The following is a 25,371-nucleotide window of genomic DNA, read 5'->3' on the forward strand; positions in this document are numbered from 1 at the left end:
CTATTTTTTTTATATCCCTAATTTTCTAATTTTAGCGAATCCTTTCTCAATACCGTTAAAATAGTGTTTTCATTGATCAGTCTATCTAATATTTGAAGTGATTTCGTGATCTCAATTACAATTTTATATGACAAAAAAAATTGCAGATTAAAGTTCAGATTGAACAATCACAGCTTAGCATTGGCAACAAAAATTCAAGAATTAGTGATGAATACTAAACACAAAGCTGAAGAGGACGACTCAGATGAGTCAGATCTAAATTAACTACTAGATTTTGGAAAATCATTACTACAAAAATTAACTCATATGGTGAGACAGTCCAATATTTTATAAAAAAAAATTTAGGAGTTGGCCTTATATAAAGATTCTTTTTTAAGTATTAGTCTCACGAGATTTATAACATCACATACATTTTTTTTAAATATTGGCATCCTGACAGTTTCACTCAATGACACTTTACTCATTATTTACTAGTCAAAATTTTATTAATCAGAACTTTTTACAAATAACACTTTGTAGTTGACTGACTCTTAACAAGAGCACCAATATAACGAGAAAACCATTATCGCAAAAACTAGTTCATATGATAGAAAAATTCAAATTTTACAAGATTTTTTGTAAGTTAATTTTTTAATGTAGGACTCTTTTTCTGACATTGATCCTACGAAACTCATAACATAATATTCTCCAATATATTGATAATATAAAGTAATGGTCACTAAATATATTTGTTCACAATTGTTTTAATTTGATTTAGGTGGAAATTTAGAATATCTCGTCAAAACGATATAAGAAATGATGAAGTCAAAGGACAAAAAAATATAGAAAAATATGATGTTCATCATTAATACCATCACAAGTATAGTACGAAGCTTAGTTTGAAATTTTGAATCCTTCACATGGCCAGTTGTATCCTATTGTATGAGTTGAAATCTAAGACTACTTTTTATAAATTACATACCCACAGATTATAGATAGCTAGATATGTTAACGTAGATCCAATTCCTGTCTATAAATTCAATCTCTTCTTACACCTTCTTTGACTACAACAGTTCGGTACAACATGAACACAACATTTATGGCATTCTTGTTCCTTTTTATTTTCTCGATTACAAAACCAATGTTAGGTTCAGCCGGTGGTGCACCGGAACAAGTGGTTGACACATCCGGCAAGATCGTTCGAGCCGGTATAAATTACCATTTTGTCCCTGCTTCTCGGAATGTAATAGGTGGCCTTTCCTTCACTAGCATAGGTATATTCACATGTCCTCTTTCTGTTATATTTGCCAATGACTCGAAAGGCCTACCATTGGTGTTTACCCCAGTTAACTCTAAGAAAGGCGTTGTTCGTGTCAACACAGATCTCAACATTAACTTCGCATACGGCGATTCGATGTGTCCTCAGTCCACAGTGTGGAATGTTGGCAGCCGTGATAACTCGACCGGACAGAGGTTTTTGACCATCGACGGCGTTATCGGAAACCCTGGTAGAGAAACTGTTGCTAATTGGTTCAAGATTAGGAAGTATGAGAATGGTTATAAGCTAGTTTATTGTCCAAGTGTGTGCAAAGATTGTTACTATAAGTGTAGTGATATAGGGATATATGTGGACCAATTTGGTAATAAGCGTTTAGCTCTTAGCAATGTTCCATACAAAGTTTGGTTCCAACTTGTTTGAAGCAAAAGATCAGACTCCAATATTTACCAAACAATCTTTAAGAATGTTTAGTGTAATAATAATGCCAGAAACACTAATCTATTGTAGATTTGAGTTTCATTTAAGAGTTTGTTATTCGTCAATAGGCTATTGTATGTATAAAACAGAATAAATCAATAAATTATTATATATATAAAACAGAATAAGTAAGGTGAACTTTTAAATTAATTAAAAAGGTATGTCTTTTTTAAAAAATATATTATCTTCGCCAATTAATACTTGACATGTGACATTTGTCAAACTGAAATATGGTGTAATAATATAGTAATGCACTAGTTTTGTACTTTAATTTTATATGTTATAAGATGCAATTAACATTTCAGTTCAAATTTTTAGAAATATAAAAATATTCTACAAACAATGCACCTTAAATATAAACATGACACTTAAATTAAAGTTAGAAAACCAAACAAGTGGCTGATGAGAGAGAGAAACAAGCATGGCAAGTGTATTTCGAGTTATTGATAAATTAAATCTTTATTATTATATATTAGTCAATTGTATGAGTTGAAATCAATGACCAGTTGACCTCATTCCACATTAATTAGACCATTGAATTAGACCCAATTATTAACCCCACACTCAAGCCTATATATTTAAATGCACTTGTAGTAGCTATAAACATCATAACTCCAATAATATAAAAACAAATTTAATTGTGTTTTATCGATTTTTAACAAATTGATGGTGGTTCGATTCTAATAGTTTGAGAGCGAAACTTACTCCTCTTTTGCGGATACCAGTTTTATTTGCATTAAAATTTATGCCTTTGACAATAACAAAGAAGAAGGAACTAAGCTTTGCAGAAATTCGAAATGAACAATAAAACATAAAAGATTTGAATAAAAGGGAAATCAAATTATAGAAAGAAAAAGTGTTTGAAAAAATAAATGGCAAATTAAAAGGTAAAGACCGAAAAGGGTAAAAGTTGTTGAATTTAAAAGAATTGAAATGACATTGCAAGGAAGATAAATTGCATGAAAAAAAAAATTGCAGGGAATTTAAATGAAAAGTAAAGACATGGAAGGAACTCTTCGAAGAAAAAAGACTCTTGACTGATTCAGAAAGTCGCTGGGGATGTGAGTGAGTATGAGTGTTTTTTCCGAAAAGATTCCAACATTTGTTCCTTTGAACTTTCACCTATTTATAGAAGTCCTCGACCAATCAAATTCAAATATAAGTTCCACGATACTTGAATAACCGTTCCTGCTCTTTGAGTCTGTAACTTTCACCAACTATCTTCACTGTAACTTCTTTCGATTGCTTCACTCTCATCTCGATAAGTCCTAATCGATCAGAATCCTCTTCTTCATTGATTTACCATCTTTGATAAATCCTTCGATTCGGTTTTCTGTCTACCATCTTCGATACCAGTAACCTTTTCTTCGATCAGCTGATCTCCGCTGTCTCTTCGATTTTCACGCTTGCGCCAATCGATTAACAGAGAGTACCTAATGGAGTACCTCATTGACTCTAATCCAAAGTTAATTCTAACATATATTTAGAGGTTCATTCATTCTAATATTTTGGCACTTGACAATGATCGAAGTCTAATTTGTCGAACATAGTTTGTCAAAGAATTCAATAATATTTTTATCGAAATATTTTTTTCGATATAACAAATTGAAATGTGTTCTATCCTATCTACAAAATACACATATTTTAATTTTATAAAAAAGTGATCTGAATTCCATCATTCAACACTTAGATAATTTAATCACAAAATTTATAGATACCATAGAGTTGTCCTTTAGTTGAACACTGTGGATCTCAACATTGACTTTCAAGACTATTTAGGTTATTCCCGGAGATCTTTGCTTTGTGGAGGTTGAAGGACTATGATTATTCGACTCAACAGTGGTTTGTGTCCACTGGTGGATTCTTAGGCAATCCCGGTAGAGACACCATTGATCCGGATGTGTGGCCTAGTTGTAACCATCCATGTATCATGTATGGATATAGGGATATATATACGAAGACAAGTATGGGAAGCGTCTTGCTTTGAGTTCTGTGCCATACAAAGTTCGGTTCCAAATTATCTGAAACTTCAAGTTTATATTAACTAGCTTATTAATCTTTACGAATAAGTGTAATTAATGCACAATAATGCCATTCTTACGATCAAATTAAGGTTCTTCCTCATCATATTGAGTTCCTTGTGATGGGAAAGGTTCTCATGTTTTTATTAGGCGTGTTTTAGAATTTCTAGTTTTTTTTTTTTGTGACTAGAATTTCTAGTTTTGTATCCATTGATATCATAATTTGAAAGATGTGCTTTTACGAATAGAATAATATAATTATTTATGTAAATTCTATCTAATCCTCTTTAAAATAATATATAATTTATTTTTTATAATGTGTTAATTTTTAATTAAATATTATCTTAATCTAATAATTATATTTGTAACTTGAATTACTTCAATTTAATTATAATTAATATCTTAACTATAATAGGATATTTTGTAATTAAATTATTATTTAAAATGAATAATTATATAAAATTTTAAAATATTAATAACTAAATCTTACGATTTTCAAATTATTTTTTCTAAACACAAAAGAAAAAATTGAAAAATTTATTTTTTCAAATAAGTTATCCTAATTCTCTCTCTAATAACTTTTACTTCTCTCCATTTTTTTTATTGTCGTCACACCTCTTAAAATCGTACCCAAAATTGTTCACCTAATCAAGTAATTAACTTGAATACACTTTGATAGAAGTAAACTCATAAAATTTTATTTTTATCTAATTTTTTATTATCTCCTTTAACAATGATATATCATTCTTTATATTGATTTTATCTGATAAGATTAAAATTTTAGCATAAATAGTTAGATTCAGTTAAAATTTAAAAAGTTCACAGGATTTAAAATTTGGTAAAAATATCATAAAAAAAAGATAAAAATATCCAAAACATTCAACTATTATTATGATTACGATAGATAGTGAGCAATTATATTAAAGAGTGATAATGTGTTTCAAGTAACAAGAATTCAAAAGTATTTTTTTAAGAAGAATGATTTGAAAAAAAATAGTTATTAATATTATAAGAAATTAATAATTATTTATTTTAAATAATAATTTAATTGTAAAATATCATATTATTGTTAAGATATTAAGTCTAATTAAACTGAGATAATTCAACTTATAAGTATAGTTAGTTATTATTAAGATAACATTTAATTAGAAGTTGAAATATCATAGAGAATAAATTATATATTATTTTTAAAAAATTTATAGAGAATTCACCATTTCAATATATATCTCTTTTGATTTATTTAAAATTTTTAGCATAAATAGTATTATAATATAATATAATATTAAAATTTTATGATTAATATTTTATAGGTTACAAATAATTTTTTACCGAATTAATTTTTGTTAATATTTGATAATTTTAATGGAGGAGTTATGCTATCTCAAAATAATAATATAGAAGACGTAGTGTCTCTTTTATTTTTTGTTCAGGACCGTATTGTCTTTCATGTAAACAGATAAAACTGAATTAAATATTTATTTATTCTTACAATTATATTATCTTATAATTTTTAGACAAAATAAATTTAAAATTAATCTGTCAGAGATTTAAATTACATTTAAGAATTTGTCATTAATTACTAAATTGTTCCTTACATAAAGTAAGATTCGAACTTCGCACACTAACTTAATAAGTGAACCAATAAGTTAATCACTCAATCAATTCAAATTAATTATTTTCTTGTTGCTTCTTGAAGTATATAATTTTTGCAATACTTTTGTTCTAGAGTAGTTATTAACTCACTTGAAGGGAGCATTGAACACTCAGTTTTATTAAATTTCTAACCTTAATTAATAAAAATATTTTGTATATATTAAGATCAATCATTATGTATTTATGTATAAATATATTTATTATTTAATTTATTTTAATATATATTTTATATTTCAACTTGTATTTTATATTAATGACAAATTTTTATGAGTAATTTTAATGTGGACCTAACATAATTTGCATAATTAATTAGCATGAGTTGAGACTTGAGACTCAAATTACCCTAATTTACGAAAAAGACAAAAAGTAAGGAGAACATTGTACAGCCAACAAAAAATTGGGCAAAATGTTCGTTAACATCACATTAGAAAGTATTTAAAATAAATAAATAAAGGAAAAATAACAAATTGTTCTTTCTCTTATTACTTCTATGGGCGCTGCTTCTTTAATTTTCATCTCTTGACGCACCAAACAAACGGAGCACACACATGACACACCTAAGTCTCAAGTCGCAATAAACATGACATTGAATAAAACGCGCAAAACAAAAACAATTGAATCATAGATGCTGAAATAAGAAGAAAAAATGGTTTGAAATTTTTCACTATAAAAAATTCTATACATGCAATTCCTCTTATGCACTTGCGTGTTATACAATCATTGAGATATATATTTGAAATTAAAAAATCTAAAATAATATTACTAAAAATCCCTAATTAATTTATTGTACATAAAAAATAAGAAGGAAAATATTATAAAAAATGTCAAATAAAAAAAATAGAGAAATTATTTGCTCATGTACCCCTATATGACCTTAAATCCATGAATATCCTTAGACATTAATCAGTAGTCCACAGATTATACACATCTTCACCCTATAAATACATTACTCTCTTCTAAGCTCTTATCACAATTCACAAGTTACAAGAAACACAAACTTTATATTATACAAAAAAAAAAAGAAGAAAAAAAAAAGAAGATGACATTGCTAGCGTTGGTCCTTGTCATTGCCTTCAGCACAAACTCACTTCTCGGAGCAGCTTCTCCTGCCCCGGAGCAAGTGGTTGACACCAACGGCAAAAAGGTCCGATCCGGTGTCAATTACTATATTGTCCCTGCTTCTAACCCTTACGCGGGTATCGCCGTCACGGTTTCGAAAATCAACCAAACTTGTCCATTAAATGTTGTAGCTGGGGACTATTCCAATGGTCCCTTACCCTTGCATTTTTTACCGGTTAACGAGAAAAAAGACGTTATTCGTGTCAACACTGATCTCAACATTCACTTCACAGAAATGGGTGATGAATGTCCGGAATCACCGGTGTGGATGCTTAAGGACTATGATCCTTCTTCGGATGCAGAAACCTTGGTGACCCTTGGAGGTGAATTGGGAAACCCTGGAAAAGAGACACTTATGGATTGGTTCAAGATTGAGAAGCACGAGGATGCATATAAATTGTTCTATTGTCCGAATGTGTACTATGAAAGTTATGGATGCAGTGATATAGGGATATCTGAGGATGCATTTGGAAATAAACGTCTTGCTCTCACTAATGTTCCATACAAAGTTCGATTCCAACCTGCTTGAAGAAGCTATCTTAGCTTCATGTATCTATAATAAATGTTATTATTAGGTGGGTCGAAACTCAGGTAAAGTTGACTTCACGTTAAGTTGATATCTAAGAGCTGTTAGATGATTTGACTGAAGCTCTCAGGTATCAACTTCACGTGAAGTCAACTTCACCTGAGTTGTCACCTATTAAGTGACGCATGTTTTTGAATATGTGTGAATGTATGTGCGATGTAACGATGCATGAATAATTATGCATGCAATTCGGAATGGATTAAATAAATAAACAAATAAACAAGTTGTAATTTTCTTTATTACCTGTTTGACTCTTCTCAAGTCATGCTCAAGTTGTAATTTTGTATAATTTTAAAAACCAATGATTGGATGTGTTATAGATCATCCGAAGGTTAATTTATTATTACCTCTTTGCTTCAGGTTTTGGCATTTTCATGGAAGTGGAGATGTATTTTTAAAAGAATTCAACGTCAGTGATGGTTTAAAAAAAGACACGAGAATTATAGTTAATTATGTATCTTGAGTATATATTAAGTCTTCTATTCACAGTGTTTGGAGACGAATTTAAAAAAAAAAAAATCAAGGTATAGATCCATACAAAATATACACATAATTTTATATGAATATATATGATTCAAATTATATTTTTTTGGAAATTATAATAGGTGTTTTTAGACTCGTTACAATTTTAGACCCAGTGTGGCAGAGCCATGGGGGCAGCGTGGATCTAGTTCCCCAAAATCTCAACATTATATATATATATATATATATATATATATATATATATATATATATATATATATATATATAGTTTTGGTTTTTTATGTTTATTAAACATAATTTTAACATACATTTATTTATTTTTATTTGTTTAAATAATAATTCTATAGATACTAATAAGTTAATTATAATAAAATTTAATAATTTTATTAATTCTTTTAATTTTATTAAATTTTTAATTAAAATTTATAATTAGATTTTTATTAGTTATTTTTAGCATAAAACACAAAACATTAAAATATTTACTTTTAGAATATTTCATAATGCATTTTATATTACACACAAAAATAAATTTTTTAAAAATAAATAGTTTGAGGAGACCTAATTTATAATTTTTTATTTAATATAAAAATTCAATTATAAACTTTTACATTATAAAAATCTAACTAAAAATTTTGTGAAATTATAAAAACTAATAGAATAATTAAATCACACAAAAAAATCTATAAATTAAAAATATTGTAAATTTAAAAAAAAATTAAGAATAATTATAAAAATTTGGCCTCCGAATATTCCAACTCTGGGGTTCTGCCACAGTTTAGACCTAATCTAAAATTGGGGCTTAACATTATATTCTTTATATAATTATAAATCAACTTAATATATTTGTCCAAAATGTGCACAAACATAGTGTTCTTCAATTATATATTACTGATATCCAATTTTAGAAAAATTTGATATAGATTATCTTCATTATATAATACAGAGTGATACAGGAGCAACACAATTATTGTTTTAATTGGTCAGTAATTAAATAATAATATTTAAAAATATTGGCTAAAAAATTTTATTGAGCTGCTGAACTAAATATTTTAGACTATTAAATAAAAATACTGATTAATATAAATTAAAATTAAAATTAATATAAATTATAATTACTGGCTTAAGATTTATTGTAAATGGTTGGATGAGAGAAAATAAATTTGATGTTTGTTTATGTAATTATTTTATTATCGGGTTCCATTAATTATTAGTATACAATTTTACTTTTTATGGTTTTGTAAGTTTACTTTTAGAAGATCACTAAAATCTCTTTTAAATTTCTTAATAATATGTGTACATCTAGTCAATGTAATAATTTGGAACAGAACGAAAAAATAAGTTTTAACTAGTTTATACACTTATATATTCCTACAAATTTGTTCACAGAATATTAAGCATTTAAGTTTCTCAAATAAAATGAACTGATTTGGTTAATTTGTAAAATTTGACGGACAAAATTAGGGGATTTTCAGCATGCTTTTGCCCTTGTGGGCCGTATATTTTTTTCCTTTTTTATTGTTGCAACTTGCAAAAACTATGGGCTGCCTCTACTAAACAAACAGAGCACATTTAGCAGCCGAGGCCTAGGACAAATGGCATATTTACGTGACTCTTGCAAGCTATATCCGGATTCAAATCCGAGTTAAGGCTGGATGTTGTTTAAGAATCCATAATATGTATTTATGTAATGTGTGTGAATGTGTTATGGTGAATGTGTAAAATATGAGTATAATACCTAAAATTGAAGACTATCTAATTCAATTGACAAAAAAAAAAAAAAAACAGAACACACTTACAAGTTGCATTAAAAAAATATGATACTGAATCAAATTAGGCGGCGTATTGCCTAAAAATGGAAAACAATCATTTCAAATTTTCAATTATATTCAATAATTCAAATACTAACATCATATTATTTTCTTATTTATTTATTGGAGGCCACTCAGATAAACATGCCTAAAACGTCTTTTTTTAAAGATGTCTTTATGTTGTGTTTTAATTGGTTTTGGTATAATTTATTCGGTGTTCCTCATCACATATTATTAAATTCTTCAAAAGATTTTCTTTCCAAAAACAATAAAAAAACATTTAATTTGGACTAAAACAAAAAAGGTAATAGATTAACTATTAGATTTTTTTTAAAAGATTATTTACATAAAAAAATATATCACATTCATCAATATATATATATAAAAGCTCTTAAAAAATTTTATAAATAAAAAAATAATTAATTTTATTCGTATAATATATAAAATAATTACTATATTATTATTATATTATAGATTAAAATTTACTAATTTAAATTTTGTTTTTATTTTTAATATAAGCATTAGAAATAAATAATTTTTTTATAACAAGATATATTGTAATAAAATATATATAATATTAATTAGTTTTTAAAAAATTCTGAAAAGATGATTTTTTCTAATAAAGTGTTATTAAAAAATTAACATTATAAAAACTAATTTCAACCAATATGATATAATATGATATAATAGGTTATTAAATATATTTAATACAAAACACATTGAATATAAATTTTTATTGAGTTTAAATTTTAAATAATTTTTAATTAAATTTCAAATATTTTTATTTTAAAGAGTTAGAATATTTTAACATCATTTTTTTCGTATCTTTTTAATTGAGTCTTTGATTTTTTAAATTATAAACCTTATTTATAATTAAGAGTAATGTTTTAACACCACCAATTAGTCACACATATAAAAATACAAGAACAATTCTATTGTCATAATTATAATCTAACTTTATAAGCAATACAATACAATGAAACTATATATAAGTAATATAACTAAATTTTATCTACTTCTATAGTCACATTTCATAAATAATATAATTAAATTATATTTATGTTTATAATTAAAATATGAATAAAAATACAAAAAAGTATCAAGATGGTTAATTTTTTTCATTCATAATTTTTTATTATTTTTGTTGCGAAAAATTTAATTATTTTAATAGTTAATTATTTTTTAAAAAAAGATAATTGAATAACACAAAAAAGTCTTATTAAGAGTAATTTATTTATATATGATTAAAAAATAATTGAATAATTATATACGGTAAAAAATTAATATTATTAAAAAATAAAAATAAAATTTATTTTAAAATTAAAAATAAAGTTTATTTAAAAATAAAATTAAAAATCATGGTTTTTTTTTCTTTTTTCCAAAATTTATCTACGAGTAATTCTATAAATATTTTATGATGAATAAAAATATTAAACTCATACTAAAATTTATTCTAATAAAATTTATTTTTATTCTACTAAACGTTAAATAAATTATTGAAAAGAATTTTGTTTCCTCTATTAGAGAAGAATGATAAACTTCCATACTTCTATTATGTTATGGCAATAATTTGGCCTGTTATTTTTTAATGTACATAATAATAATAATAATAATAATAATAATAATAATAATAATAATAATAATAATAATAAACAAGTATATCACAGTAAAAAAGAAAGCACGTCACCAAATAATTTATCATCCGAATTATATATGAATCAAATTGATAGTATGAGAGCTAACAATACAAAAATCGACAACAAAGTTAGAGACTTACAAAACCTTTCTTAAGATCATAGAAAAAAAAACGTTTATATTTGTGTGATATACAAAACAATTATCATATATATATATATGAGCAAAAAAAGTCCAACTGTATGTTTTAAAGTAAATTTTTTTTTAATATTTGATTAAATGTTCTTGTATTTAGTACTTTTTTTTGCACTTCCTCTTAGTTAAAAATATAATCATTATAATTTTTTAGTTATTATTGCTAGGGGTGTTTACAGATGGGATATGGCTGAAATTTCGATCCAATCCACACTAAACTCATTAGATCAAATTCGATATTCGCACTTTTTATGTTTGGATCAGATATCAAATATATCCATAAAATAAAAAATATAAAAAAATTTTATTTTTATAAAAAAAGTCAATAATTTTTTTTGTTTACTTTTTTAAACATATTTATTTCTATCTGATTAGAGTGTGGATCCGATTCGATCCAATCCGATCATCTTACAGATCAGATCATATTCTCAAATTACAGATCAGATACGGATAAATACTGTGGATTTATATGGATATGATCTAATCTATTAACACCCCTAACTATTACTATAGGTTCATTGTTGCAAAAGAATGTTTCTTTTATTATAAACTATTATTAGATTTTAATTACCATTAAAATAACTGAATTGTCAACTTAATTACCATTAATTACCATTATTATATCCATAGTTGTAAAAATCGAACTGGATCGGTTGGTGTCTGCTTGAAAATTTTTTTAAAATATCTCCACAAGGTCTCGAACCAAGAACCTTGGAGCAAAAGTAACCTCTACTTGCCACTTAGCCATTGCACTTCTAAGTACTATATTTGACAAATACTAATTATATAGTATACATAAATATCTAATTTAATTTAATTTTTATTTTTTCTATTTTTAAAATTAATTATATTTTAATTATATACCATTATTAATATAAATATAAATTTCACTAAAAATTTATTAATTTACTTGATCTATTTTATTGCTAGTATTGTGATTAAGGTTATTTGTTTTGATGTTAGTGTTAAAATCTACTGATATTATAGTTAGATGATAGACTTTGTGAATTAATTATTTTTTTATTGTGGCAAAATAAGACATTATTGTAGTATTAAAATTTTATGGTTTTTTTTTATATTAGTTATTATTAGAAGTTGAGACTTGATTCTTCATAAAATGTTAGTGAAGATATGTATTTCAAATTTTAATTTTAAGTTTTTAACTATTTTATATTTTATATTTACGTGAGACCAGTTTTATCGGTTCAACCAATGATTTATCAGTTGAACCAATAAACCAGTGAACCAGTAGCTTGATCAGTTCGATCACTGGTTCAGTTCTAACAATTATATTTCAATCTAATTTCAAAAATTTCGATTTACTCAATTTAATAGTTATGACTCACAATTGGTTCCTAATCAAGCAACAACAAATTATGTCTCCCAATTGGTTCCTAATCAGTTCTAACAATTATATCTCCCAACTTAATAGTTATAACTCACATTGGTTCCTAATCTTATTTTTGTCACTGTCTCACAAAATCGTTAACGACATGCTGAAATGGACTAACGACTACTACATTATACATTCTAGCGACTATTTGATGTGACAATTGAAATTTTTTTACCTTATTTTTTATTTTCAACTAAACACTTAAAACCCTAATATGAGTCACGGATACCTAAGTTAAAAAATCAAACTAAGTAAATTGAAACTTTAAAAATCAGATTAAAGCTCGAATATAACTTCAAAACAGAACTTTAACTTATGTAGTGATTAATTTAAATGAAAATCAAATAAATCAAAATTCAACATAATTTTTATCAATGTTTTTAAATTCGAAATTTCTATACCAAAATTAACTAGGATTTTTCTTTAAATTAAAAATTTAATGAAATAGTGACTTTAATTATCTTAACCAATGTCCTAATTAATTGCTTTTATGTCTTAAAAAAACCGTATATGAGAAGAAAATAATTAATTTGTCTATTTTAATAAATAGTTATTTTACTAAAATGAGAAACTATTTTTTTAAAATTTTTAAGAACTAATTAATATTATATATATTTTGTTACACTACATTTAATTATAAAAATTTTATTTATTTCTAATACTTATATTAAAAATAAAAAAAAATTAAATTAGTGAATCTTAATCTATAATATAATAATATAGTAATTATTTTATATATTGTACGAATATAAATTAATTATTTTTTTTATTTATAAAAATTTTTAAACGCTTGAGCTTGTTTTATATATATATATATATATATATATATATTTATGAATGTGATATATTTTTTATGTAAATAATCTTTTAAAAAAATCTAATAATTAATCTATTACTTTTTTGTTTTAGTCCAAATTAAATATTTTTTAGTATTTTTGGAAAGAAAATCTTTTGAGAAATTTAATAATATGTGATGAGGAACAGCGAATAAATTATACAGAAACCAATTAAAACACAATATGAAAACATCTTTAAAAAAAGACGTTTTAGGTGTGTTTATCTGAGTGGCCTCCTTATTTATTTGGTCTATGATACATGATACTAACACGAAAATTGGATACGACACGACACAGAAAATGTCGACATACGAATTTTAAAATTTTATAAAATACGAGAACATACACATATATATAAAATATAATGTAGTTTTTAAAAAAATAACAATGATATTTTGATATTTTATTAATATTAAAATATAAATTAATTTTTTAATTATTTTTAATATCATATTTTAATTATATAAAATATTTAAAATATTTTTATTTTAATAAATAAAAAAATATTATTTATAAATTTATTTCAATAATAAATATTAAAAATAAAGTTGAACACGCAATATTTATATGTATACAAATGTGACCAAAATTTTTTTTTTTATTAAGATAATTAAACACAAAAGCACACTTTTAAAATGTGTCCGACACACAAATACAACAACTCACCAGAGTGGAGTGCATGTGGTTCATAGTATTTGGTAGCTGTGCATGTATGACTTGAAATCCATGTCTATCGTTGGAACATTAATTGATATACATAGTCCACAGATTCCACCCGTCTTCACACCCTATAAATATCTTACACTCTTCTATGCTATTATCATCACAAGTAAAAAACTTCATATTATACAACAAATCAAAGAACAATAATGAAGATCACATTATTTCTATCATTATTGGTTGTCCTTGCCATTGCCTTGAGCACAAAGCCACTTCCCGGGGCAGCTGCGTATGCCCCGGAGCCAGTGCTCGACACCTCCGGCAAAAAGGTCCGAACTAATGTCGCTTATAATGTTATTCCTGCTTCGTACCCTTATGTCGGAGGTGTTTCAATTGGCAGTGTTAATCAAACATGTCCATTTTACGTTGTAGGCGGAGATTCTTCCAATGGTCCCCTGCCATTATATCTTTCACCCGTTAATGAGAAGAAAGGCGTTATTCGTGTTCACACTGATCTCAATATTTACTTCTTGGACCCGGGAACCGATGAAGTATGTTCCGATTCATCGGTGTGGATGCTTAAGGATTATGATTCTTCGGCCACACAAAAGTTCGTGACCCTTGGTGGCGCAATGGGAAATCCTGGAAAGGAGACACTGGCGGATTGGTTCAAGATTGAGAAGTACGAGGATGCATATAAATTTTACTATTGTCCCAATGTGTATTATGATGGAAGTTATCCATGCAGCGATATAGGGATATCTGAGGATGAATATGGTAATAAGCGTCTAACTCTCAGTGATGTTCCATACAAAGTTTGGTTCCAACATGCATGAAGATATAGAAGAACCTAGCTTCATATATACCAATTAACTGTTATTTGGTGTTGTATGTTTTTGAATAACTGTCATGTAATTAACAATTCAAGTTGATGAGTTCCTTCTTGTCATGGAATGTGATAAATAAATGAACAAGTTGTTTTCTTTACTGTTTGAGTCTGAAAGAGTTTGTAACTTTGTACCCTACGAGAAATCTGATTCTTGGTTAAGGATGTTGAAGAAAATAAACAAGCTTATTAATAATGATTAAATCACTTCTTCACCTATTTATAGTTACATCCATATATATATATTAAATAACTTCCTAACTGAACTAACCACCTTTAAGCATGCAGAGCTGAAGAATAGTGAAGGATATATAGTTCATGTTCTTGAAAGAAGTCTTGATTAGTTAGTGCAGTTGTGAATCTGTTAGGATTAGTTAGTCAAGATTCCTTGTGTCTAACAGTAATTGTAGTGTGTATATAAGTTTGCATCTGCTGGAAGGCAAAGCTAGCTATGAACACAATACAATTCTCTGCACACTTTCTCGCTTTTGTTCAATTCATAATCCTCCCAATTCATGTTCTTATCTCAAGATCATTTCAATTACGTTATTATGATCGGACTGAAAATAAAAAAGTGTGTATCTATAAAAGATATTATAATACTTAAGGAGTAAAGTATCGTTTTTGTCCCCAACGTTTGGGGTAAGTCCCAAAGTTATCCCTAACGTTTCAATCGTCCTATTTAAGTCCCTAACGTTTCAAAACTGACTCAATGTTGTCCTGCCGTTAGGGATCCGTTAACAGAATTGACGGCAGGACAAAATTGAGACGATTTTGAAACGTTAGGGACTTAAATAGAACGAAAACGTTGGGGACAAAAATGATACATAGAAATAAATTTTAATTTTATCATTTAATAATATCAATTTTTTACTATACATAGTATTCAATTATTTTTTAATCACATCTAAGTAAATTACACTTAACCATATTACTTTCATTTTAAATAAATTAATTTTTTTATAATTTTACTCTTAAAGATTTTTAGTTATCATGAAATATTTGTAGAATGACTAGTATATAAACTTGCAGAAAAGAAAAAAAATAATATATATATATATATATATATATATATATATATATATACAATAAAATATAAATTATACCTTTTGTCTCTAATGTATCAAAATTCTTTAAATTATAAAAAATAAATTTATTTAAAATGGAAGTAATGTGATTAAGTGTAATTTATTTAGATGTAATTAAAAAATAATTGAATACTATGTACAGTAAAAAATTAATATTATTGAAAGATAAAATTAAATTAAAATTTATTTTTATGTATCATTTTTGTCCCTAACGTTTTCGTCCTATTTAAGTCCCTAACGTTTTAAAATCGTATCAATTTTGTCCCGCCGTCAATTCTGTTAACGGATCCCTGACGGCAGGACAATATTGAGTCAATTTTGAAACGTTAGGGACTTAAATAGAACGATTGAAACGTTAGGGACAACTTTGGGACTTACCCCAAACGTTGGGGACAAGAACAATACTTTACTCAATACTTAAGTCATTCGTATATATAATAATATACTATTAAAAAATAGAAAAATATTTGATGCTCGCATTTCTTCTTCCTCGTCTTAGGAATTTATGTGCCCTATTTCTTATTATTAGGGGTGGGCAGCATGCATCTTATTTATAATGCATCTTATTTTATTTAATTCGATCGAATATAGTTGCCAACTTAATTTATTGCGGTAGGGTTGAGTCCGGAACGAATTTGAGTGTGGGTCGAACAGGATGCGAGTTGAGTCTCTACCTTATTAAACTAACTCGTAAAAAAAGTTTTTATCATTGAACTAAGATTATCAAATTGATAATTTAACATTTTTGTTTATATAAAAATCAATTCTATTGTAATAATATATAAATACAACATTATATCATAATATTTTATTTGTTTTTATATTATTAATTTAAATAAAAATTTTTATGTAAAATTAAACATTTAATAATTATATTATTTATAAAACAATTGTATTATTTTTGGGATAATTATATTATTTGTATTAAATTTTTATTTTTTATGCTCATTAGTTATATAATAATATTATATATTTATAAAAATTTGCAAGTAAGATTGAATATCTATCGATTGACTGTAGATTAAATTAAAGTCGGCTTCAAATTCAATCCTATTCCTAAATAGAATAAAATTAAATTTTAGTAACAAATTAAACTCGTAAGTTGGACTAAAATTGAGTTTAAACCTTATTCTACTATGCTCATTGCCACAATGCCACCCCCTAACTATTATCGTATATATAGTCATGCGCAGTTTGAAATCAATTGTGATATGAAATCAAAATATTAATTTTAATTTTTTTTTAATGTGTATCGATAGCTAAAATAACAAATAATTTAAAACGAAAGGAGTAAATTCCAAATAGTTCGACGCATTGATTATTCCTAAAAATTTTATATTATTTTTATAATTATATTACATATATATATAAAATTAATTATTTATAAAAATACATATTAAAATATAAAATATGAATTTATTTATTTTGTATTCTAGAAATATATATTAAATTTATAAATTAAATTTTTTTTATTAAAAATATAGAAAATTAAAGCTTTTAATACATTTATTTTACATCATTAAATAAAAATATTTTAAATTTTTTATTAATAATAAATTTATCATATACTTTAAAGACACATATTAACTAAATTCATAAAATATATATATTAAAAATAAGTTAAATAATATATATATATATATATGAATATATAATAATTAATTTTTAAAATATATATAATATTTTTATATTTTTAATATAAAAAATATTTAATAACAAAAAAAAAAATCAAAGCAGTAGTTTTCAAGGAAAATCATCTAGATGTTTTGGAATACAGACATGGTCTACATACAACCGCCACATTGGCCCCCCAATGACATGAAATGAAAGTCATCCTGGTGGTAGTATAATAGATTTTCCCCGACCTAAATTTCCTTTATTTTAAAGACAAAATTAAGAAGAAAAAAAATAATTTGCAGCCAAAATAATTTATATATATATATATATATAAAGAAAAGTTCGTTAACGTCGCATCTAGCTAGAAATATTTGAAAACTGAAAAGAACAAACTGTTCTATGGGCTTCTCTTCTTTTTCACTTCATCACACACAATATATCAAGTTATTAGGCGCGCGATGTGAGTGATTAAAGAATAAGATGGGCAAAACAATTAGGTTACGTTCAATCAAAATGAAACTTTACAAATGTACATAACGTGTTATTGATAAAAATTGAGTGTGTTTAATTAATAATTATTAATTAATTAATGCCCAATTGTTTGAGTAGAAATCCATGTCTATACTATCATTACACACACACATTATTAATTATTAGTCCATAGAACTAGACCCATCTTAACCCTATAAACTCACGTTCTCTTATCCTATCCAATTCACAACACTCATTCACATTCCAACCTGCTTGAAGAAGCTATCTTCAAGTATTTATAATAAATGTTATTATTAGGTGATGCATGTTTTTGAATAAGTGTGAATGTCGATGTAACGATGCATGCATGCAATTCGGAATGGATTAAATAAAGGGATGTTTCATAAAGACGCTTAAAATGTTTTTTTGTAAAGACGCTTATATTTTGTATTATTATTAGACGTATTAATAAACGGTTATTTTAAATTTCTTAACAAATTAAAATAAAATCGATTTTTTTATAACAATAACAATAAATTTATTTTTTTAGAGATTTAATTATATTTTTAAATTTTTAGGAATTTAAATGTCAACAAAATAAAAAATTAAGGATATATTTGTCTTTTTATCAAAAAGTTTAAAGATATTTGGTTTAGATTATGTAATTCGATCGGATCAAATCAGGTCTAATAATTATAATGTAAATAATTGAATTTATTATTATTGTTATAATAAACCAATTTTGTTCTAATTTATTAAAAAATAAATTATTAATCAATTTAATAAAAATGTCTAATAATAACATGACACATATAAACATTTAAAAAAAAAAGAATACTTTTAGTGTTTTTATTAAAGTAATCTCCTTAAATAAATGAACAAATAAACAAGTTGTAATTTTCTTTACCTGTTTGACTCTTCTCAAGTCATGCTCAAGTTGTAATTTTGTGTAATTTTAAAAACCAATGATTGGATGTGTTATAGATCATGCAAAGGTTAATTTATTATGACCTCCTTGCTCCAGGCTGGCATTTTCACAGGAGTGGAGACGTACTTTTAAGAAATTCTAATGCTTAGTAGTGATAATTTAAAAGGTATGAGAATTATAGGAGATTATATTAGGTATCTTAAGTATGTATTAAGTCCTTTATTTATAGTATTTGGCGGACGAATTTGAAAAAAATAAGAATAGATTCGTACAAAATACACGCATACTTCTATATAAATATAATCCAAATTACATTATTTTTGAAATTAAAATGAGTGTTTTTGGATTGACTATAACTTTAAACCTAATTTTAATCTTAATCTAAAGTTGGAGCTTAACACTATGTTTTTTATATATTTATAAATCAACCTAATATATTTGTCCAAAATTTGCACAGAACAAAGTGTTCTTCAATTATATATTACTGATAAATTTGATATAAATTATCTTCATTATATAATACAGTGATATAGGACTAACACGATTATTGTTTTAATTGATCAGTAATTAAATAATAATATTTAAAAGTGTTGGTTAAAAATTTTTGTTGGGCTACAAAACTAACGAAAATGTTTGGTAACAAAAAAAAAATCAGTCAAAAACAGACATAATTATTTGTTTTATTTAGTATTCATTAATTGTTACGACAATTAATTAATGCTAAATAAGGTAAATTCTGGCTATTTTTTTTTGTCTACCTAGCATTATCCTTAGACTGGTAATTAATCGAAAATACTATGAGAGAAATTAAATTTGAATGTTTGTCTAATGTAATTATTTTATTGGGTTCCATTAATGATTGGTTGAGCAATTATTGATTAGTGTTGATAACGCTAGTAGCATTGTAAATTAATTATCATGTGTTAGTGGAAATTATATATATATAAAATTTTACTTTTTATGGTTCTGTATGTTTAATTTTTAGAAGATCACTAAAATCTATTTTACATTTCTTAATAATATGTGGACATTTAGTCAACGTAATAATTTGGAACAGAACGAAAAAATAAGTTTTATATAGTTTATACTTATATATTCCTACAAATTTATTTATAGAATATTAAGCATTTAAGTTTCTCAAATAAAATGAACTAATAATTTGATTAATTTTAAAATTTGACAGCCATACAAAATTAGATGATATCTAACGTGCTTCTGCCCTTGTGGGTAGGGTTGGCAAAATTTTTCGAAAAGCAAAAATTTTTGTGAAAATTGTCTCAAATGAGAACTCAAATAAAAATTTTTTCACAAAGATAAAAATAGAGTCTAAAATTTTATCGAAGTAGATGTGGGATCCGAGTAAAAATTTCTGTCCCATCTTTGCTAATATCTAAATTATTAAATTTATTTAAATATTCTTAATAATTTATTTTTAATATAAATTTTATAGTCATTTCACATACTATATATATATTAAAAAACCTAATCCTAATTTTAAAAATGTCTTTTTTGATCTTTATAACACTAACACGATATCGTTCCAACCTCCAATCACCCCAGAAGATTAGAATTCGTAAATCACAATCTTCCATAGCATCACAATCATACACATTGTCACTCTTACTTAGTGCTCATCGTGTCGTCACTCTTTTACCGCCTTATTATCTCTGATCGCGGTATTCTTTTTTTTTTCTACCGCTACGTGACTGTGTTCTTGTATATTATAATAATATTTTATATTTTTTTATTTAATTTTTCATTAGAACTTTCATATAAACATAATCAATATAAGAAGATAGAAAATGGAGGCCCTTAAAAAATGAGATTTGCGAGGACAAATGGGTAATATTCACAAAAGCTGGAGCGAAAACGGAAAGGAAATTTAAGGACGGAGAGGGGGAATGGAAAAATATTCCCACTCCCTCCTTACCCCATTGACATCCTACTTGTGGGCCGTATTTTTTTTTTATTTTTTATTGTTGCAAACAAAATGGGCTGCCTCTACTAAACAAACAGAGCACACATACACAGTTACGCACTTACAAGTTGCATTAAAAAAACATGATACTGAATCAAATTAGGCGGCGAATTGCCTAAAAGTGGAAAACAAACATTTCATTGATATTCAAATACTAACATCATATTATTTCTTATTTATTTATTTGGTAGCTGTGTATGTAAGACTTGAAATCCATGTCTATCGTTGGACACATTAATTGATATATATATATAGTCCACAGATTCCACCCATCTTCACACCCTATAAATATCTTACACTCTTCTATGCTATTATCATCACAAGTAAAAAACTTCATATTATACAACAAATCAAAGAACAATAATGAAGATCACATTATTTCTAGCATTGTTCGTCGTCCTAGCCATTGCCTTGAGCACAAAGCCACTTCTCGGAGCAGCGGCTTCTGCCCCGGAGACAGTGCTTGACACCTCCGGCAAAAAAGTCCGAACCAGTGTCAATTATTATATTGTCCCTGGTTCGTACCCTTATGCCGGAGGTATTACAGTTGCCAGTGTTAATCAAACTTGTCCATTTAACGTTATAGCCGGAGATTCTTCTAATGGTCCCCTGCCATTATATCTCTTACCCGTTAATGAGAAGAAAGGCGTTATTCGTATTCACACTGATCTTAACATTTTCTTCTCGGACGGCGGCGTAGGATGTCCCGATTCGACAGTGTGGATGCTTAAGGACTATGATTCTTCGGCCGCACAAAAGTTTGTGACCCTTGGTGGCGCATTGGGCAACCCTGGAAAGGAGACACTGGCGGATTGGTTCAAGATTGAGAAGTACGAGGATGCATATAAATTGTACTATTGTCCGAATGTGTACTATGATGGAAGTTATCCGTGCAGCGATATAGGGATATCTGAGGATGAATATGGTAATAAGCGTCTAGCTCTCAGTGATGTTCCGTACAAAGTTCGGTTCCAACTTGCATGAAGATAGAAGAACCTAGCTTCATAAATGTTATTTGGTGTTGTATGTTTTTGAATGAGTGTGATGTAATTAACAATTCATGCATTATGCATTTGCTTACCTTTTATTATGATTAAAGGTTCTCAAGTTGAGTTCCTTCTGGTCATGGAATGTCATAAATAAATAAACAAGTTGTTTTCTTTACTTGTTTGAGTTTGAAAGAGTTTGTAACTTTGTACCAATAAGAATTCAGGAAGCAATTATGCTGCTAGAAATCTGATTCTTGGTTAAGGATGTTGAAGAAAATAAACAAGATTAATGATTAAATCACTTCTGATCTTCACCTATTTATAGTTACATCCATATATATTAAATAACTGCCTAACTGAACTAACCACCTTTAAGCATGCAGAGCTGAAGATTAGTGAAGGATATATAGTTCATGTTCTTGAAAGAAGTCTTGATTAGTTAGTGTAGTTGCGAATCTGTTAGGATTAATTAGTTAGTTAAGATTCCTTATATAAGTGTGCATCAGCTAGAAGGTAAAGCTAGCTATGAACACAATACAATTCCTTGAGTTACAAGTTTCCTGTTTTTCTCTGCACACTTTCTCTTCTCTGCTCAATCCATAATCCTCCCATTCATGTTCTTATCTCAAGATCACGGATTGAAAATGAAAAGGTATCTGCGAAAGATGTTTGATACTCGTCATTTCTTCCCCCCTGCCTTAGGTACTTATGTGCCTTATATAGGCATTGCTCTTCTCTGGCAATTATTATCAAATAGTAATATAAGGTTTCAAATCAATTGTGATATGACATCAAAATCATTAAAATATAATATATATATTAAAAATAAATTAAATAACATATATTTATATACAAATATATAATAATTAATATTTTTATATTTCTAATATTAGGAGTTTAAAATAGTAATTTTTAAAAAAAAATCATCTAAAAATTTTGAAATATGTTCTGGCCCAATCCAATAAAGATCGGAGGTCCATTCGGCAGACTATCGACCGGACGAGTCTCTGATCTGTACGAGCCAAAGTGACCCACACGCCATAATTAAAGGAAAAATATAAAAGAGTCTATCCGAATATAAGGTATAAAAGGGAAAGGACCTAGTCCTGCCCCAAATTACGTTATCCTTTACCCTAATTAGCTCCCTCATCGTACAAACATTTACTTTAGCATAGGAGTATCTTTACAGATAACCCCGCCCACCGACCTACCGATAATCGTGATTACACCCTTTCTCGCCCAACTCGCATCCTGATCTAAATACCTTACATCCTCCAGTTGCTCTTGACTAACTACCCGACCGACATCTCATCCCGGCGGCCCCCCAATGACATGAAAGTCATCCTTGTGGAGTTGTGGTAGTATAATAGATTTTCTCCGACCTAATTAATTTCCTTCATTTTAAAGACAAATAAGAATTTAAAAAAAAAAAACAATGTGCAGCCAAAAGAAAAAATGATAAAAAAAAAGTTCGTTAACATCGCATCTAGCTAGAAATATTTGAAAACTGAAAAGAACAAACTGTTCTATGGGCTCGCTTCTCTTCTTTTTCACATACATCACACACAATATATCAAGTTAGGCGCGCGATGTGACTAAAGATAGAGCAAAACAATTAAAGGTTACGTTCAATCGAAATGAAACTTTACAAATGTACATAACGTGTTATTGATAAAAATTGAGTGTGTTTAATTAATAATTATTAATTAATTAATGGCCAATTGTTTGAGTAGAAATCCATGACTATACTATCAATACACACACACATTATTAGTCCATAGAACTAGACCCATCTTAACCCTTATAAATTCACGTTCTCTTCTCCTATCTAATTCACAACACACACACAAAATCAAACTTCATAGTCCCCATAACAAAACAATGAAGATAGCATTGCTCGCATTGTTCTTTCTCCTTGCCTTGAGCAACAAGCCACTGCTTGGTGCGGCTGGACCCGCACCCGAGCAAGTAGTTGACACATCTGGCAAGATCGTTCGAGCCGGTTATAATTACTATATTATCCCTGCTTCCCCTAATGAGGGTGGCCTCTCCCTTGCCAGCACAAGTGAGAATGATTGCCCTCTTGACGTTATAGCCGTGGACGGATATCAAGGTTTGCCCTTGGTATTCCAACCGGTTAACGTCAAGAAAGGCGTTGTTCGTGTTGACACAGATCTCAACATCTATTTCTCGTATTATACAGATTGCGGATCCACCGTGTGGAAACTCAAGGACTATAACTATGCACTTGGACAACAATTTGTCACCATTAATGGTGTTTTAGGAAACCCTGGAGTTAACACCATTGGGAATTGGTTCAAGATTGAGAAGTACGAGGATGGTTATAAGCTAGTGTATTGTCCAAGTGTGTGCAATGGTTGTTACTACCAGTGTAGTGACTTAGGGATTTATGAAGATGAGTGGGGCAAGCGTCTAGCTTTCAGCAATGTGCCACTCAAGGTTCAGTTTCAGCGTGCATGAAGTTAGTTCCACCAATCTGTTATACTGTATTTCTAAATCTTAAGGAAAAACAAATATAAATGTGTAGTAAATCACAATAAAAATGCACTACTTGTGCTTTGTGTCCTTATAATAATGCATGGTTTCTCAAGTTGAGTTTCCTTGTAATCATATAAATTAAACTATGAAAGTGTTATTTTCCAAGTTTCCTTATTTACTATACCCTTTTGAAACTTTTAGTTAGTTTGAGTTCATCATCATCATGGTCGTTATTGTTTCCAAACTAGTTTAATTTATATATACTTAGCTTCTTCCCTCCACAAATAATTGCCTTTTAAAAATTTACCACACATTAAAAAATTTAAATATTATACAATAATTATATAGATAAAAAGAAAATATTTTATTTGGATAATACAATATTTCTTAGTAAAATGTCAAGTAATTGTTTTGCGAGTTAAAAGAGATTCTTAAAGTAGGGTTAAAGTTGAGAATTTCCGTTGCAAAATAATTGTTTAATTTATATTTAAAATTTAATTTGGTCCAAAATAGGAATAGCAGGGTGAATAGTTGTCCATTTGAAAAAAAATAAATAAACAATATCACTTTAACTTATTTTCTCCCACCAGTAGTAACGGTTTGAAATGATGCAAGAGGGAGACAAGGAGAGTAAGTAAGAGATCTAGAGCAAGTATAAAATACAGTACACTAATTAATAAATTAAATTTTGTATACTCAATTAAATACATTTATCTAAAGTTGAGACGTTTAATTATTTCCTAAAATCTATATGCATGACAAAGACTGAAGAATTATTTTAATTTAGACCG

At 27.1% G+C, this 25,371-nt stretch overlaps 4 protein-coding genes and 1 pseudogene across 4 annotated transcripts; all 5 read left to right on the plus strand.

Annotated features, from left to right (window-relative positions):
* Positions 1-1,023: 1,023 nt before the first annotated feature.
* On the plus strand, positions 1,024-1,740 carry LOC107642179 (miraculin). Its single transcript, XM_016345484.3, has one exon. It carries the CDS (start codon positions 1,064-1,066, stop codon positions 1,676-1,678), a length of 615 nt encoding a protein of 204 aa, XP_016200970.1. The 5' UTR covers positions 1,024-1,063; the 3' UTR covers positions 1,679-1,740.
* A 4,655-nt stretch (positions 1,741-6,395) lies between these two features.
* Positions 6,396-7,309, plus strand: LOC107644616 (miraculin pseudogene; annotated as a pseudogene).
* A 6,997-nt stretch (positions 7,310-14,306) lies between these two features.
* Positions 14,307-15,111, plus strand: LOC107644615 (miraculin-like). Its single transcript, XM_016348506.3, has one exon. The coding sequence runs from the start codon at positions 14,334-14,336 to the stop codon at positions 14,958-14,960; it is 627 nt and encodes a 208-aa protein (XP_016203992.1). The 5' UTR covers positions 14,307-14,333; the 3' UTR covers positions 14,961-15,111.
* A 6,279-nt stretch (positions 15,112-21,390) lies between these two features.
* On the plus strand, positions 21,391-22,256 carry LOC107642180 (miraculin). The gene has a single exon (XM_016345485.3). It carries the CDS (start codon positions 21,456-21,458, stop codon positions 22,074-22,076), a length of 621 nt encoding a protein of 206 aa, XP_016200971.1. The 5' UTR covers positions 21,391-21,455; the 3' UTR covers positions 22,077-22,256.
* A 1,673-nt stretch (positions 22,257-23,929) lies between these two features.
* On the plus strand, positions 23,930-24,745 carry LOC107642181 (miraculin). Its single transcript, XM_016345486.3, has one exon. The coding sequence runs from the start codon at positions 23,963-23,965 to the stop codon at positions 24,560-24,562; it is 600 nt and encodes a 199-aa protein (XP_016200972.1). The 5' UTR covers positions 23,930-23,962; the 3' UTR covers positions 24,563-24,745.
* The last annotated feature ends 626 nt before the right edge of the window (positions 24,746-25,371 follow it).

The sequence above is a fragment of the Arachis ipaensis genome, chromosome B5 (genome assembly GCF_059453495.1).
Source record: "Arachis ipaensis isolate K30076 ecotype BB chromosome B5, ASM5945349v1, whole genome shotgun sequence".
Taxonomy (NCBI): Eukaryota; Viridiplantae; Streptophyta; class Magnoliopsida; order Fabales; family Fabaceae; genus Arachis; species Arachis ipaensis.

Excerpts from the sequence above, each read along its gene's own strand:
- LOC107644615 (XM_016348506.3), top strand. The coding sequence starts at position 14,334 with ATGAAGATCACATTATTTCTATCATTATTGGTTGTCCTTGCCATTGCC.
- LOC107642179 (XM_016345484.3), top strand. The coding sequence starts at position 1,064 with ATGAACACAACATTTATGGCATTCTTGTTCCTTTTTATTTTCTCGATT.
- LOC107642181 (XM_016345486.3), top strand. The coding sequence starts at position 23,963 with ATGAAGATAGCATTGCTCGCATTGTTCTTTCTCCTTGCCTTGAGCAAC.
- LOC107642180 (XM_016345485.3), top strand. The coding sequence starts at position 21,456 with ATGAAGATCACATTATTTCTAGCATTGTTCGTCGTCCTAGCCATTGCC.